A 12,312-nucleotide genomic window follows, 5' to 3' on the forward strand; every position below is an offset into this window, starting at 1 on the left:
AAAGAGATAATAAATAAGTAATAATAAATATCAAACTTGAGATACATAGTCCTTGAAAATGAGTCCATCGGTTGTTGGAGCATTTCAGTGATGGGCCAAATGAAGTTGAATGACGTTATGCTCTTTGGCTGAAGAGCCTGATGGGTGAGGGTTAATAACTTTTTCTGAACCTGGTTGTGAGTTCTGAGGCTCCTGTACCACCACCTTGATGGCAGCAGTAAGAACAGGGCATGTCCTGGGTGGTGGGGCTCCTTGATGATGGATGCTGCTTTCCTGTGACAGTGCTCTGTGTAGATATGCTCAATGGTGGGAAGTGTTTACCTGTGATGGACTGGGCCACATCCATAGGATTTTCCATCCAAGAGAATTGGTGTTTGCATACCAGGCTGTAATGCAACCGATTTTTTTGACTGGTACCTCATTTTAAGGGCCTGCTAGTGATGTGCAGGCCAATGAAGAGAGAAGGCTGTAACTCTACAAAAGAGAAACAATGGAATTAACTTTTTAATTCCTGATAAAGGGTCCTGGCCTGAAACGTCGACTGTACCTCTTCCTATAGATGCTACCTGGCCTGCTGCGTTCACCAGCATTTTTTATGTGCGTTGCTTGAATTTCCAGCATCTGCAGATTTCCTTGTGTCTGCAAATTAAATTTTTCCTTAGTTTCCGGTTAATCACATGATACATGATACAATTTTGTATAGATATTTTAAAAAAAGGTTAAATGTTTGTGAACTTTATTTAGAATGCTCATATGGCAAAAGTCATTTTGCATTTATAAATTTTCATTTAATTTTAATTTTTTGAATTGTGTTCCATTTAAATAAAAACTAAATTTCTTTAATTTAAATTTGGATGTTTATCATTGGGAACTATTTGAAGTAACTGCTGAAAATGGTGAAAACCAGCTGGTGGTACCTATTTAAATGTTTCATGAATTTTTAATGATGGAGATGAGAACTTAAAATGCATTGCACTCCTTGATCTTTTGAATTTGGGATTTTTATAATATGTTTACAGAAATCTCATTCATGAATTAGAATATCTTCATGAAGATGAAATTTCTCGCAAATTAGTTTACATTGCTGCATTTATTTTGTGTCAGTGTTCAAACAAAAACAAACTTAAATTGATTGAAGTTGCATTGAGTTACGAGTGAACACATGTTTGTCTTTCCCAGGGAATAATATTGGAAACATATCATTATAGCTGATTCTTGTATTAAATTTGTGCTTGTAGGCATTACAAGAAGCGTTGCCAGGGCAGAATGCGAAAACATGTTGGTGACCTTTGCTTGCAAGCAGGCATGTTACAGGATGCTCTTGTTCATTACCATATGGCTGTAGAACTACTTCGCTCTGTGAATGATTTTCTGTGGTTGGGAGGTAAGTTTCTTGTGCAAATGAACTGAATTGATGTAAGTTGCAAGTTCTACAATTGCTAGTTTCTCATTTTTGTGACCAACTAAAGGCTGATTTATACTTGTGCGTCAAATGTACGCCGTAGGTACGATGTAGCGGCACACCCTACGCCGTACTCTATGCAAACCCTACGCCGTAGCCTAACGTGCACCTCTCCCAAAATGTAACTGCGAGTCGCAGCGACGCAGTCCGCAACAACTGTAATTGGTCCGTTTGGTAGCATCACATTTCCTCCTACGCTGCAATAGCTTCCCATTGGGCGACTGAAGGGCAGGGAGGAAACTCTGGCTGCAATGCTTTCCATAAAGCTTTACAGACTGCTGAAATTATGAAGAACCCTGTGCTTGATGCCAGTTTGCATCTAGCTGCTACAGCCTGTTGACTTCCACCTGCAGCTAAAACTCGAATGGTGATTGCCAGTCTCTGGGTATACTGATGCGATATTAATTGTTGGAGATGATGAACCAAATCGTCAAATCTACTTGCCGACATCTGAAAATATTTGAAATGCATTTCCTCATCCATGTCTCTCAGTGGCAGGACAAGCACAGAAAATTCATCCTCCTTCAGTTTCAGTTGCCATTGTTTGAAGTTTGAGTTTCTTCGTGTTCAGTTTCAACACAAAGAAACTCAACACAGTGGCATAGAAACCCCACTGCCAACTAACGTTTCGGCGGTGAATTGCAGTGTGACGCAGACACACCAGCGCACAAGTATAATTGCTCACAACAGCCTAGCCCACTTGCGTAGGCTGCGACGTAAGCTAGTACACACAAGTCTAAATCAGCCTTTAGACTGTGATTTCCAGGTATAATAGTTGTGGCTTTTTGTTGTAAAAAGAAAGATTGGGGGATGCAGAATTAACTTCTTCTGAATGACATTGTAGTGCTTTCCAGCAGGAAAGTTGAAATAAAGGAAGACTTTGAAGACTTTTGCCATTGAAATGCAGTGAGAAAGAATCTGAAACATGGGAAACATTTCATTGGTTCTGCAAACTTAATGGAAGAACCATTCCAAAGTATATCACTTGATAATGAATTGGTTGATAATATTATGAAGTACTTTTTTTTCCACTGGATAGCGGACCCTTGAAAAATAGAAAAGACGGCCATCATTCCCCACCTGCAACCCAACTGTTGAGAATGATCAAGTTGTACAGCGCAGGGTCACAGTTAGCTCTAATGCTCTGGCTTCTACCTGCAGTTTTCATCATCACAATAACCAGTCTTCAACCAATCTGGTTAAATCCACCTGATTTTAGGAAATATCTGAGAACAATGGGTACAGCAAAGGTCACAAGAACAGATAATATGCCATCTCTACATCTCAAAGATTTGCTCTGTTTCAGTGCGGCTGTTAGGTGCTATGGTAGCGTTGTGCTTAGCACAACCTATTACAGCTTGTGGCATCAAATTTTTCAGTTCAATCCTGGCATCTTCTGCAAAGAGTCTGTAAGTCCTCCCTGTGGAATGTGTGGGTTTTCTTTCAGTGTTCCAGTTTCCTCCCACAGTCCAAAGACCTTCTAGTTAGTAGGTTAATTGGCTATTGTAAAACTGTCCCATGATCTAGTTAGTATTATATTGGGAGTTTCTGGGTGGGGCAGGCCAGAAGAATTTATTGCATGGTGTATCTCTAAATAAATAAATTTGACTTTCAGTGCTTAATAGCAAAAACATACCTTTTGAATTAAGCATCAAGGACCCTTGGTAAAGTTGTCGGATTTGTACTGTGTACAGAACCAAGACCCTGTGCTGTCCAACTGGTTCATTCTAAACAGTAGGATGGGAAGTGGGGAATGGTGGTTGGCCATTCACTTCAGCCTTGTGATATCAGTGTTGGACTTTGTGAGGAGGTTGTCCCAGGCCTAGCTGCCTTCCCTAGCATCATCAATGATCCTATGTTCATAATAAGGTCAGAATTGGAGATGTAGAATAATAAATGACTAATGTTCAATTCTATTCACTGCTTTTCAGCAATTAAGTAGTTTTTCACTTGTATGCAGATTGACCTAAGTAACATTCAGGCATGGTCTGATCAATGGCAAAAACGGAACAAAGAACAGTATAGCACGGGAACAGGCCTTTGGTCTTCCAGTGTTATTTCAGACTAATTAAATTAGTAATCAAAACCCTAACTAAACTAATACCTTTCTGTCCATATCCTTCCATTTTCTGCACATTCATGTGCCTACCTTAAGAGTTTCTTGAATGCCCCGATCAGATTTGTTTGCACTACATCAGGCAGCACGTATCAGGTACCCACCAAGATGAGAAAATCTGCAGATGCTGGAAATCCAAGCAATGCGCATAAAATGCTGGAGGAACTCAGCAGACTAGGCAGCATTGATAGAAAACTGAACAGTTTCAGGACTGGGTGGAAAAAAAAGTCAGATGAAGAAGGTGGGGGAGGGGCAGAAGTAGTACATGGTGAAAAGTGACAGGGTGATAAGTGAAGCTGGGAGAGAGGGGGTGAAGTAAAGAGCTGGGAAGTTGATGGGTGAAAGGGATAAAGGGCTGGAGAAGGGTGAGTGTGATAGAGGGTAGAAGACCAAGGAAGGGAGAGGAACATAGTCATAGTCATACTTTATTGATCCTGGGGGAAATTGGTTTTCGTTACAGTTGCACCACAAATAATAGTAATAGAACCGTAAATAGTTAAATAGTAATATGTAAATTATGCCAGTAAATTATGAAATAAGTCCAGGACCAGCCTGTTGGCTTAGGGTGTCTGACCCTCCAAGGGAGGAGTTGTAAAGTTTGATGGCCACAGGCAGGAATGACTTCCTATGACGCTCTGTGCTGCATCTCGGTGGAATGAGTCTCTGGCTAAATGTCCTCCTGTGCCCACCCAGTACATTATGCAGTGGATGGGAGACATTGACCAAGATGGCATGCAACTTAGACAGCATCCTCTTTTCAGACACCACTGTGAGAGAGTCCAGTTCCATCTCCACAACAGCACTGGCCTTACGAATGAGTTTGTTGATTCTGTTGGTGTCTGCTACTCTCAGCCTGCTGCCCCAGCACGCAACAGCAAACATGATAGCACTGGCCACCACAGACTTGCAGAACATCCTCAGCATCGTCCAGCAGATGTTAAAGGACCTCAGTCTCCTCAGGAAATAGAGACGGCTCTGACACTTCTTGTAGACAGCCTCAGTGTTCTTTGACCAGTCCAGTTTATTGTCAATTCGTATCCCCAAGTATTTGTAATCCTCCACCATGTCCACACTGACCCCCTGGATGGAAACAGGGGTCACCTGTACCTTAGCTCTCCTCAGGTCTACCACCAGCTCCTTGGTCTTTTTCACGTTAAGTTGCAGATAATTCTGCTCACATCATGTGACAAAGTTTCCTACCGTAGCCCTGTACTCATCCTCATCTCCCTTGCTGATGCATCCAACTATGGCAGAGTCATCAGAAAACTTCTGAAGATGACAAGACTTCTGTGCAGTAGTTGAAGTCCAAGGTGTAAATGATGAAGAGAAAGGGAGACAAGACAGTCCCCTGTGGAGCCCCAGTGCTGCTGATCACTCTGTCAGACACACAGTGTTGCAAGCACACGTACTGCGGTCTGCCAGTCAGGTAATCAAGAAACCATGATACCAGGGAAGCATCCACCTGCATCACTGTCAGCTTCTCCCCCAGCAGAGGAGGGTGGATGGAGTTGAATGCACTCGAGAAGTCAAAAAACATGACCCTCACAGTGCTCGCTGGCTTGTCCAGGTGGGCGTAGACATGATTCAGCAGGTGGACGATGGCATCCTCAACTCCTAGTCGGGGCTGGTAGGCGAACTGGAGGGGATCTAAGTGTGGCCTGACCATAGGCCGGAGCAGCTCCAGAACAAGTCTCTCCAGGGTCTTCGTGATGTGGGAGGTCAATGCCACTGGTCTGAAGTCATTAAGGCCGCTGGGGCCTGGCGTCTTCGGCACAGGGACGAGGCAGGACGTCTTCCACAGTGCAGGAACCCTCTGGAGCCTCAGGCTCGGGTTGAATACATGGTGAAGTACTCCATATAGCTGAGGGGCACAGGCTTTGAGCACCCTGGTACTGACACCATCCGGTCCTGCAGCCTTGCTTGTGTTGAGACGTTTTAGCTGTCTTCTCACCTGTTCAGCTGTGAAGCCCACCGTGGTGGTTTCGTGTGGGGAAGGGGTATAGTCATGACAGCAGGGTGGGGGACTGTGAGGAGGGGTAGGAGGGGAGAGTGGAATATGTGTTGGTTGGGGGCCGACAGCAGATGGCTCATGTGGGGGATGGGCAGGGGCCACAATGTCAAATCTGTTAAAGAACAGGTTAAGTTCATTGGCCCTGTCCACGCTGTCTTCAGCTCCTCTGTTGCTAGTTTGCTGGAACCCAGTGATGGCCCTCATACCCCTCCAGACCTCTCTCATATTGTTCTGCTGGAGTTTCCACTCAAGCTTCCTCCTGTACCTGTCTTTAGCCTCCCTGATCCTGGCTTTCAGGTCCTTCTGTATTGCCCTCAGCTCCTCCCTATTTCCATCTCTAAATGCCCTCTTTTTAGCATTCAGGATGTCCTTAATGTCCTTTGTCACCCATGGCTTGTTATTTGAATAACAAAGGACAGTTCTTGTCGGAACATTGCAGTCCACACAGAAGTTGATGTAATCAGTGAACACCAGAGGGAGATGATGGGCAGGTAAGGAGCAGTAACATGAAAGTGGATTGGGAAAACCAGGCCAGTACTGGACCTCAAGAGAGAATTTGTAAAATGTTTAAATGATGGCTTTTTAGAACAACTTGTTGTTGAGCCTACTAGGGGATTGCTGTGCTGGATTGGGTGTTGTGTAATGATCCGGAGGTGATAAGACAGCTTAAGGTTAAGAAACCCTTGGGGAAGAGTGATCACAATATGATCGAGTTCACTTTGAAATTTGAGGAGGAGAAATTAAATTCCAATGTGTTGGTATTTCAGTGGAATAAAGGAAATTAAAATGGCGTGAGAGGGGAACTGGCTGAAGTTGCCTGGAAAGGGACACTGGCAGGAAGGACAGCAGAGCAGAAATGGCTGGAGTTTCTGTGAACAATGAGGAAACTGCAAGAGAGATATATTCCAAATAAGAAATTTTTGAATGGAAGAAGGACACTACTGTGGCTGACAAGTGAAGTCGGAGTCAAAGTAAAAGCAAAACAGAGGACATACAAGGAAGCCAAAGCTAATGGGAAGATAGAGGATTGGGAAGCTTTAAAAAAACTTACAGAAGGAAACTAAGAAGGTCATTGGGAAGGAAAAGATGAATTATGAAAGGAAGTTGGCACCTAATATCAAAGAAGATACTAAAAGCTTTTTTAAGTATATAAAGGGTAAAAGAAAGTCAAGGGTAGATATAGGACCAATAGAAAATGACGCTGGAGATATTGTAATGAGAGATGCAGAGATGGCAGAGGAACTGAATGTGCATTTTGCATCAGTCTTCACAGTGGAAGACATCTGCAGTATACTGGACATTCAGGAGTACGTGCAGTGAAATTACGACTGAGAAGGTGCTCAGGACGCTTAATGGTCTGAGGGTGGATAAATCTCTTGGATCTGATGGATTGCACCCTCATGTTCTGAAGGAAGTAGCTGGAGACATTGCGGAGGCATTAACAATGATCTTTCAAGAATTGATAGATTCTGGCATTGTGTTGGATGACTGGAAAATTGCAAATGTTATTTTGCTATTTAAGAATAGTGGGAGGCAGCAGAAAGGAAACTATAGACCTGTTGCCTGACATCAGTTGTTGGGAAGTTGTTGGAATCGATTGTTAGGGATGAGATTACGGTGTACCTGGAAGCACATGACAAGATAGACCAAAGCCAGCATGGTTTCCTGAAAGGAAAATCCTGCCTGACTAACCTCCTGCAATTTTTTTGAGGGAGTTACAAGTATGGTAGACAAAGGAGATGCAGCGGATGTGGTGTACTTGGATTTTTCGGAAGGCTTTTGACAGTTGCTGCACATGAGGTTGTTTTGGAAGATAAGAGCCCATGAGATTACGGGGAGGTTACTAGCATGGGTGGAGCATTGACTGGTCGGCAGAAAACAGCGGGGGAATAAAGGGATCCTATTCTGGCTGGCTGCCGGTTACCAGTGGAGTTCCACAGGGGTCGGTGTTGGAACTGTTGTTTTTTTATGATGTATGTCAATGATTTGGACTATGGTGTTAATGGATTTGTGGCTGAATTTGCTGATGTTACAAAGATAGGTGGAGGAGTGGGTAGTGTTGAGGAAACAGAAAGCCTGCAGAGAGACTTAAATAGTTCAGGGGAATGATCAAAGAAGTGGGAAATGAAATGCAATGTTGGAAAGTGTATGGTCATGCACTTTGGAAGAAATAAACAGGCATACTGTTATTTAGATGGGGAGAGAATTCAAAATGTAGAGATGCAAAGGGACTTGGGAGTCCTTGTGCAGGATATCCTAAAGGTTAACCTTCAGGTTGAGTCCCTGGTGCAGAAGGTGAATGCAATGTTGACATTCATTTCTGGAGGTGTAGAATAAAAGAGCAGGGGTGTGATGTTGAGGCTGTATAAGACACACGTGAGACCACACTTGTAATATTGTGTGCAGTATTGGACTCCTTATTTTAGGAAGGATATACTGACATTGGAGAGGGTTCAGAGAAGATTCATGAGAATGATTCCAGGAATGAAAGGGTTACTGTATGAAAGGGTTCTGTATGAGGAATGTCTGGCAGCTTTTGGGCTGTATTCCCTGGAGTTCAGGAGAGTGAGGGGGGATCTCCTAGAAACATTCTGAATGTTAAAAGGTCTGACCAGATTAGATATAGCAAAGTTATTTCCCATAGTAGAGGAGTCTAGGACAAGACTGCATGACTTCAGGATTGAAGGACATCCATTTAGAACAGAGATGTGGAGAAATTACTTTAGTCAGAGGGTGGTAGATCTGTGGAATTTGTTACCATGAGCAGCTGTAGAGGCCAAGTTATTGGGTGCATTTCATGCAGAAATAGATAGGTTCTTGATTAGCCAGGGCATCAGAGGTTATGGGCAGAAGGTAGGGGAGTGGGGATGACTGGAAGAATTGGATCAGCCCATGATTGAATGGCAGAGCAGACTTGATGGGCTGAATGGCCTACTGCTCCTATATCTTAAGGTCTTAAATGTCAAGGATACATGGCCAAACACTCTTGTTGGAAATGGATATTGCCTTGCTCTTGTGTGAATATCACTTGACACATTAGAATGGTGTATCTGTCTTGCTGTACAACATTGGGGCTTTATTTTATCATGAGGTGTGAATGGAATCATACTGGCATCAATTTTGTTTTGAGAAAGAGAATGGATAGACTTGTGGAGCATTACATCATTTTGGGTAATAGAGCAAAGTTTTTGGCATTTTGATTTCTGCAGAGTTGGGTGATTTCCTTTTTATTGTGTTATGAGTCTCCTTTGGTTCTAAAACTACAATGAGCTTAGTGGGTGAATTGGAACATTGAAGCAACACACATCAAAGTTGCTGGTGAACGCAGCTGGCCAGGCAGCATCTGTAGGAAGAGGTGCAGTCGACGTTTCAGGCCAAGACCCTTAGTCAGGACTAACTGAAGGAAGAGTGAATAAGGGATTTGAAAGTTGGAGGGGGAGGGGGAGATCCAAAATGATAGGAGAAGACAGGAGGGGGAGGGATAGAGCCAAGAGCTGGACAGGTGATAGGCAAAAGGGGATACGAGAGGATCATGGAACAGGAGGTCCGGGAAGAAAGACAAGGGGGGGGGGGACCCAGAGGATGAGCAAGAGGTATATTCAGAGGGACAGAGGGAGAAAAAGGAGAGTGAGAGAAAGAATGTGTGCATAAAAATAAGTAACAGATGGGGTACGAGGGGGAGGTGGGGCCTTAGCGGAAGTTAGAGAAGTCGATGTTCATACCATCAGGTTGGAGGCTACCCAGACGGAATATAAGGTGTTGTTCCTCCAACCTGAGTGTGGCTTCATCTTTACAGTAGAGGAGGCCGTGGATAGACATGTCAGAATGGGAATGGGATGTGGAATTAAAATGTGTGGCCACTGGGAGATCCTGCTTTCTCTGGCGGACAGAGCGTAGATGTTCAGCAAAGCGGTCTCCCAGTCTGCGTCGGGTCTCGCCAATATATAAAAGGCCACATCGGGAGCACCGGACGCAGTATATCACCCCAGTCGACTCACAGGTGAAGTGTTGCCTCACCTGGAAGGACTGTTTGGGGCCCTGAATGGTGGTAAGGGAGGAAGTGTAAGGGCATGTGTAGCACTTGTTCCACTTACACGGATAAGTGCCAGGAGGGAGATCAGTGGGGAGGGATGGGGGGGACGAATGGACAAGGGAGTTGCGTAGGGAGCGATCCCTGCGGAATACAGGGGGGGGGGAGGGAAAGATGTGCTTAGTGGTGGGATCCCGTTGGAGGTGGCGGAAGTTACGGAGAATAATATGTTGGACCCGGAGGCTGGTGGGGTGGTAGGTGAGGACCAGGGGAACCCTATTCCTAGTGGGGTGGCGGGAGGATGGAGTGAGAGCAGATGTACGTGAAATGGGGGAGATGCGTTTAAGAGCAGAGTTGATAGTGGAGGAAGGGAAGCCCCTTTCTTTAAAAAAGGAAAACATCTCCCTCGTCCTAGAATGAAAAGCCTCATCCTGAGAGCAGATGCGGCGGAGACGGAGGAATTGTGAGAAGGGGATGGCGTTTTTGCAAGAGACAGGGTGAGAAGAGGAATAGTCCAGATAGCTGTGAGAGTCAGTAGGCTTATAGTAGACATCAGTGGATAAGCTGTCTCCAGAGACAGAGACAGAAAGATCTAGAAAGGGGAGGGAGGTGTCGGAAATGGACCAGGTAAACTTGAGGGCAGGGTGAAAGTTGGAGGCAAAGTTAATAAAGTCAACAAGTTCTGCATGCGTGCAGGAAGCAGCGCCAATGCAGTCGTCGATGTAGCGAAGGAAAAGTGGGTGACAGATACCAGAATAGGCATGGAACATAGATTGTTCCACAAACCCAACAAAAAGGCAGGCATAGCTCGGACCCATATGGGTGCCCATAGCTACACCTTTAGTTTGGAGGAAGTGGGAGGAGCCGAAGGAGAAATTATTAAGAGTAAGGACTAATTCCGCTAGACGGAGCAGAGTGGTGGTAGAGGGGAACTGATTAGGTCTGGAATCCAAAAAGAAGTGTAGAGCTTTGAGTAACTGATTAGGTCTGGAATCTTTGAGTTTTCTCAAAGCTCTACGCTTCTTTTTGGATTCCAGACCTAATCAGTTACTCAAAGCTCTATGCTTCTTTTTGGATTCCAGACCTAATCAGTTCCCCCCTTACCACCATTCAGGGCCCCAAACAGTCCTTCCAGGTGAGGCAACACTTCACCTATGAGTCGACTGGGGTGATATACTGCGTCCGGTGCTCCCGATGTGGCCTTTTCCCGGACCTCCTGTCCCATGATCCTCTCGTATCTCCTTTTGCCTATCACCTGTCCAGCTCTTGGCTCTATCCCTCCCCCTCCTGTCTTCTCCTATCATTTTGGATCTCCCCCTCCCCCTCCAACTTTCAAATCCCTTACTCACTCTTCCTTCAGTTAGTCCTGACTGAGGGTCTTGGCCTGAAACGTCGACTGCACCTCTTCCTACAGATGCTGCCTGGCCAGCTGCGTTCACCAGCAACTTTGATGTGTGTTGCTTGAATTTCCAGCATCTGCAGAATTCCTGTTTGAATTGGAACATTAATCTCTTGCCTTAAATGTTTTGTTGATGGGGGTCTTTTGGCTATCAAAATTATCTAATAAGATGTTTAGTAACCACCTGATTGTAGTTTTGTGTTTGTCCGTGGGGTTTGGTTGATTTCCTGTAAATTTCAAAGTTTATATAGAAATTCATAGGATAAGTTTCATATTTCACATACTTACATAGGAAATTTATGGTCCAAATGCTTGCTTCTTTGGATGACAGAAACTCGTATGTATTTGCTAAAGAAGCATTACAAGGGTAGGCAAATTGATGGGGTCAGTGGCGCATCCCAAGTTTGTATTAAACTTTCTTTCAAAGAAAGAAAATAGTGAACCACTTGAGATCTGGAACATGCATATAACCCATCATTATGATGCTAATATCGTTTCATTTTTGTGTTAATATTTCCATCGTTTATTATTTCAAGCTTCAAGCATTCTTAGCTTTCACTTTTCTGTAAAATTGCTGCCTCCTAAAACAACGTTGAACAAGTTCCAATGAGTAATAAGGCTAGAATTACTAGTAATAAGGTTAGTAGTAAGTGGTAACCTTAGTAATAAGGTTAGTATCATAAACAAGATGAATGAACTTAGAGCGTGGATCAATACGTGAAACCATTATGATGTTGTGGCCATTACAGAGACTTAGATGTCTCAGGAGCAGGAATACCTGTTGAGTGCAGGGCTTTAGATGTTTCAAAAAGGACAGGGAGGGAGGCAGAAGAGGTGGGAACTGGTGTTGCTAATCAGGGATAGTATCCTGGCTGCAGAAAAGGAGGAAGTAATGGAGGGATTGTCTGCTGAGTCATTGTGGGTGGAAGCCAGAAACAGGAAGGAGGCAAAGCTCTACTGGATGTTTTTTTTTTATATAGACCCCACTTCTCTCTCTTCCCCCCCCCCCACCCCAGTAGTAACAGAGACATCAAGGAGCAGATGGGGAGTCAAATTCTGGAACGGTACAATAGTGGTAGGGTTGTTGTAATGAGTGCTTTTAACTTTCCTAATTTTGACTAGCATCTCCTTAGAGCAAGGAGTTTAGAGGAGTGGAGTTTGGTAGGTATGTTCAGGAAGGTTTCCTGATGCAATATGTAGATAAGCCAACTGGAGGAGAGGCTGTACTTGATCTGGTATTGGGAAATGAAGTTGGTCAGGTGTCAGATCCCTTGGTGGGAGAGCATTTTGGAGG

The 12,312-nt window shown here is 44.2% G+C and overlaps 1 protein-coding gene across 7 annotated transcripts in view; it reads left to right on the forward strand.

Moving 5' to 3' along the window:
• trappc9 (trafficking protein particle complex subunit 9) overlaps positions 1-12,312 on the forward strand; it is a 749,291-nt gene that overhangs the window by 30,732 nt on the left and 706,247 nt on the right. For all 7 annotated transcript variants that reach the window (XM_063062835.1, XM_063062851.1, XM_063062844.1 and 4 more), the window contains one exon: positions 1,239-1,384. In XM_063062835.1, coding sequence (XP_062918905.1) covers positions 1,239-1,384 — 146 coding nt within the window. The remainder of the gene's footprint in view (positions 1-1,238; positions 1,385-12,312) is intronic.

This window comes from Mobula hypostoma, chromosome 1 (genome assembly GCF_963921235.1).
Source record: "Mobula hypostoma chromosome 1, sMobHyp1.1, whole genome shotgun sequence".
Classification (NCBI taxonomy): Eukaryota; Metazoa; Chordata; class Chondrichthyes; order Myliobatiformes; family Myliobatidae; genus Mobula; species Mobula hypostoma.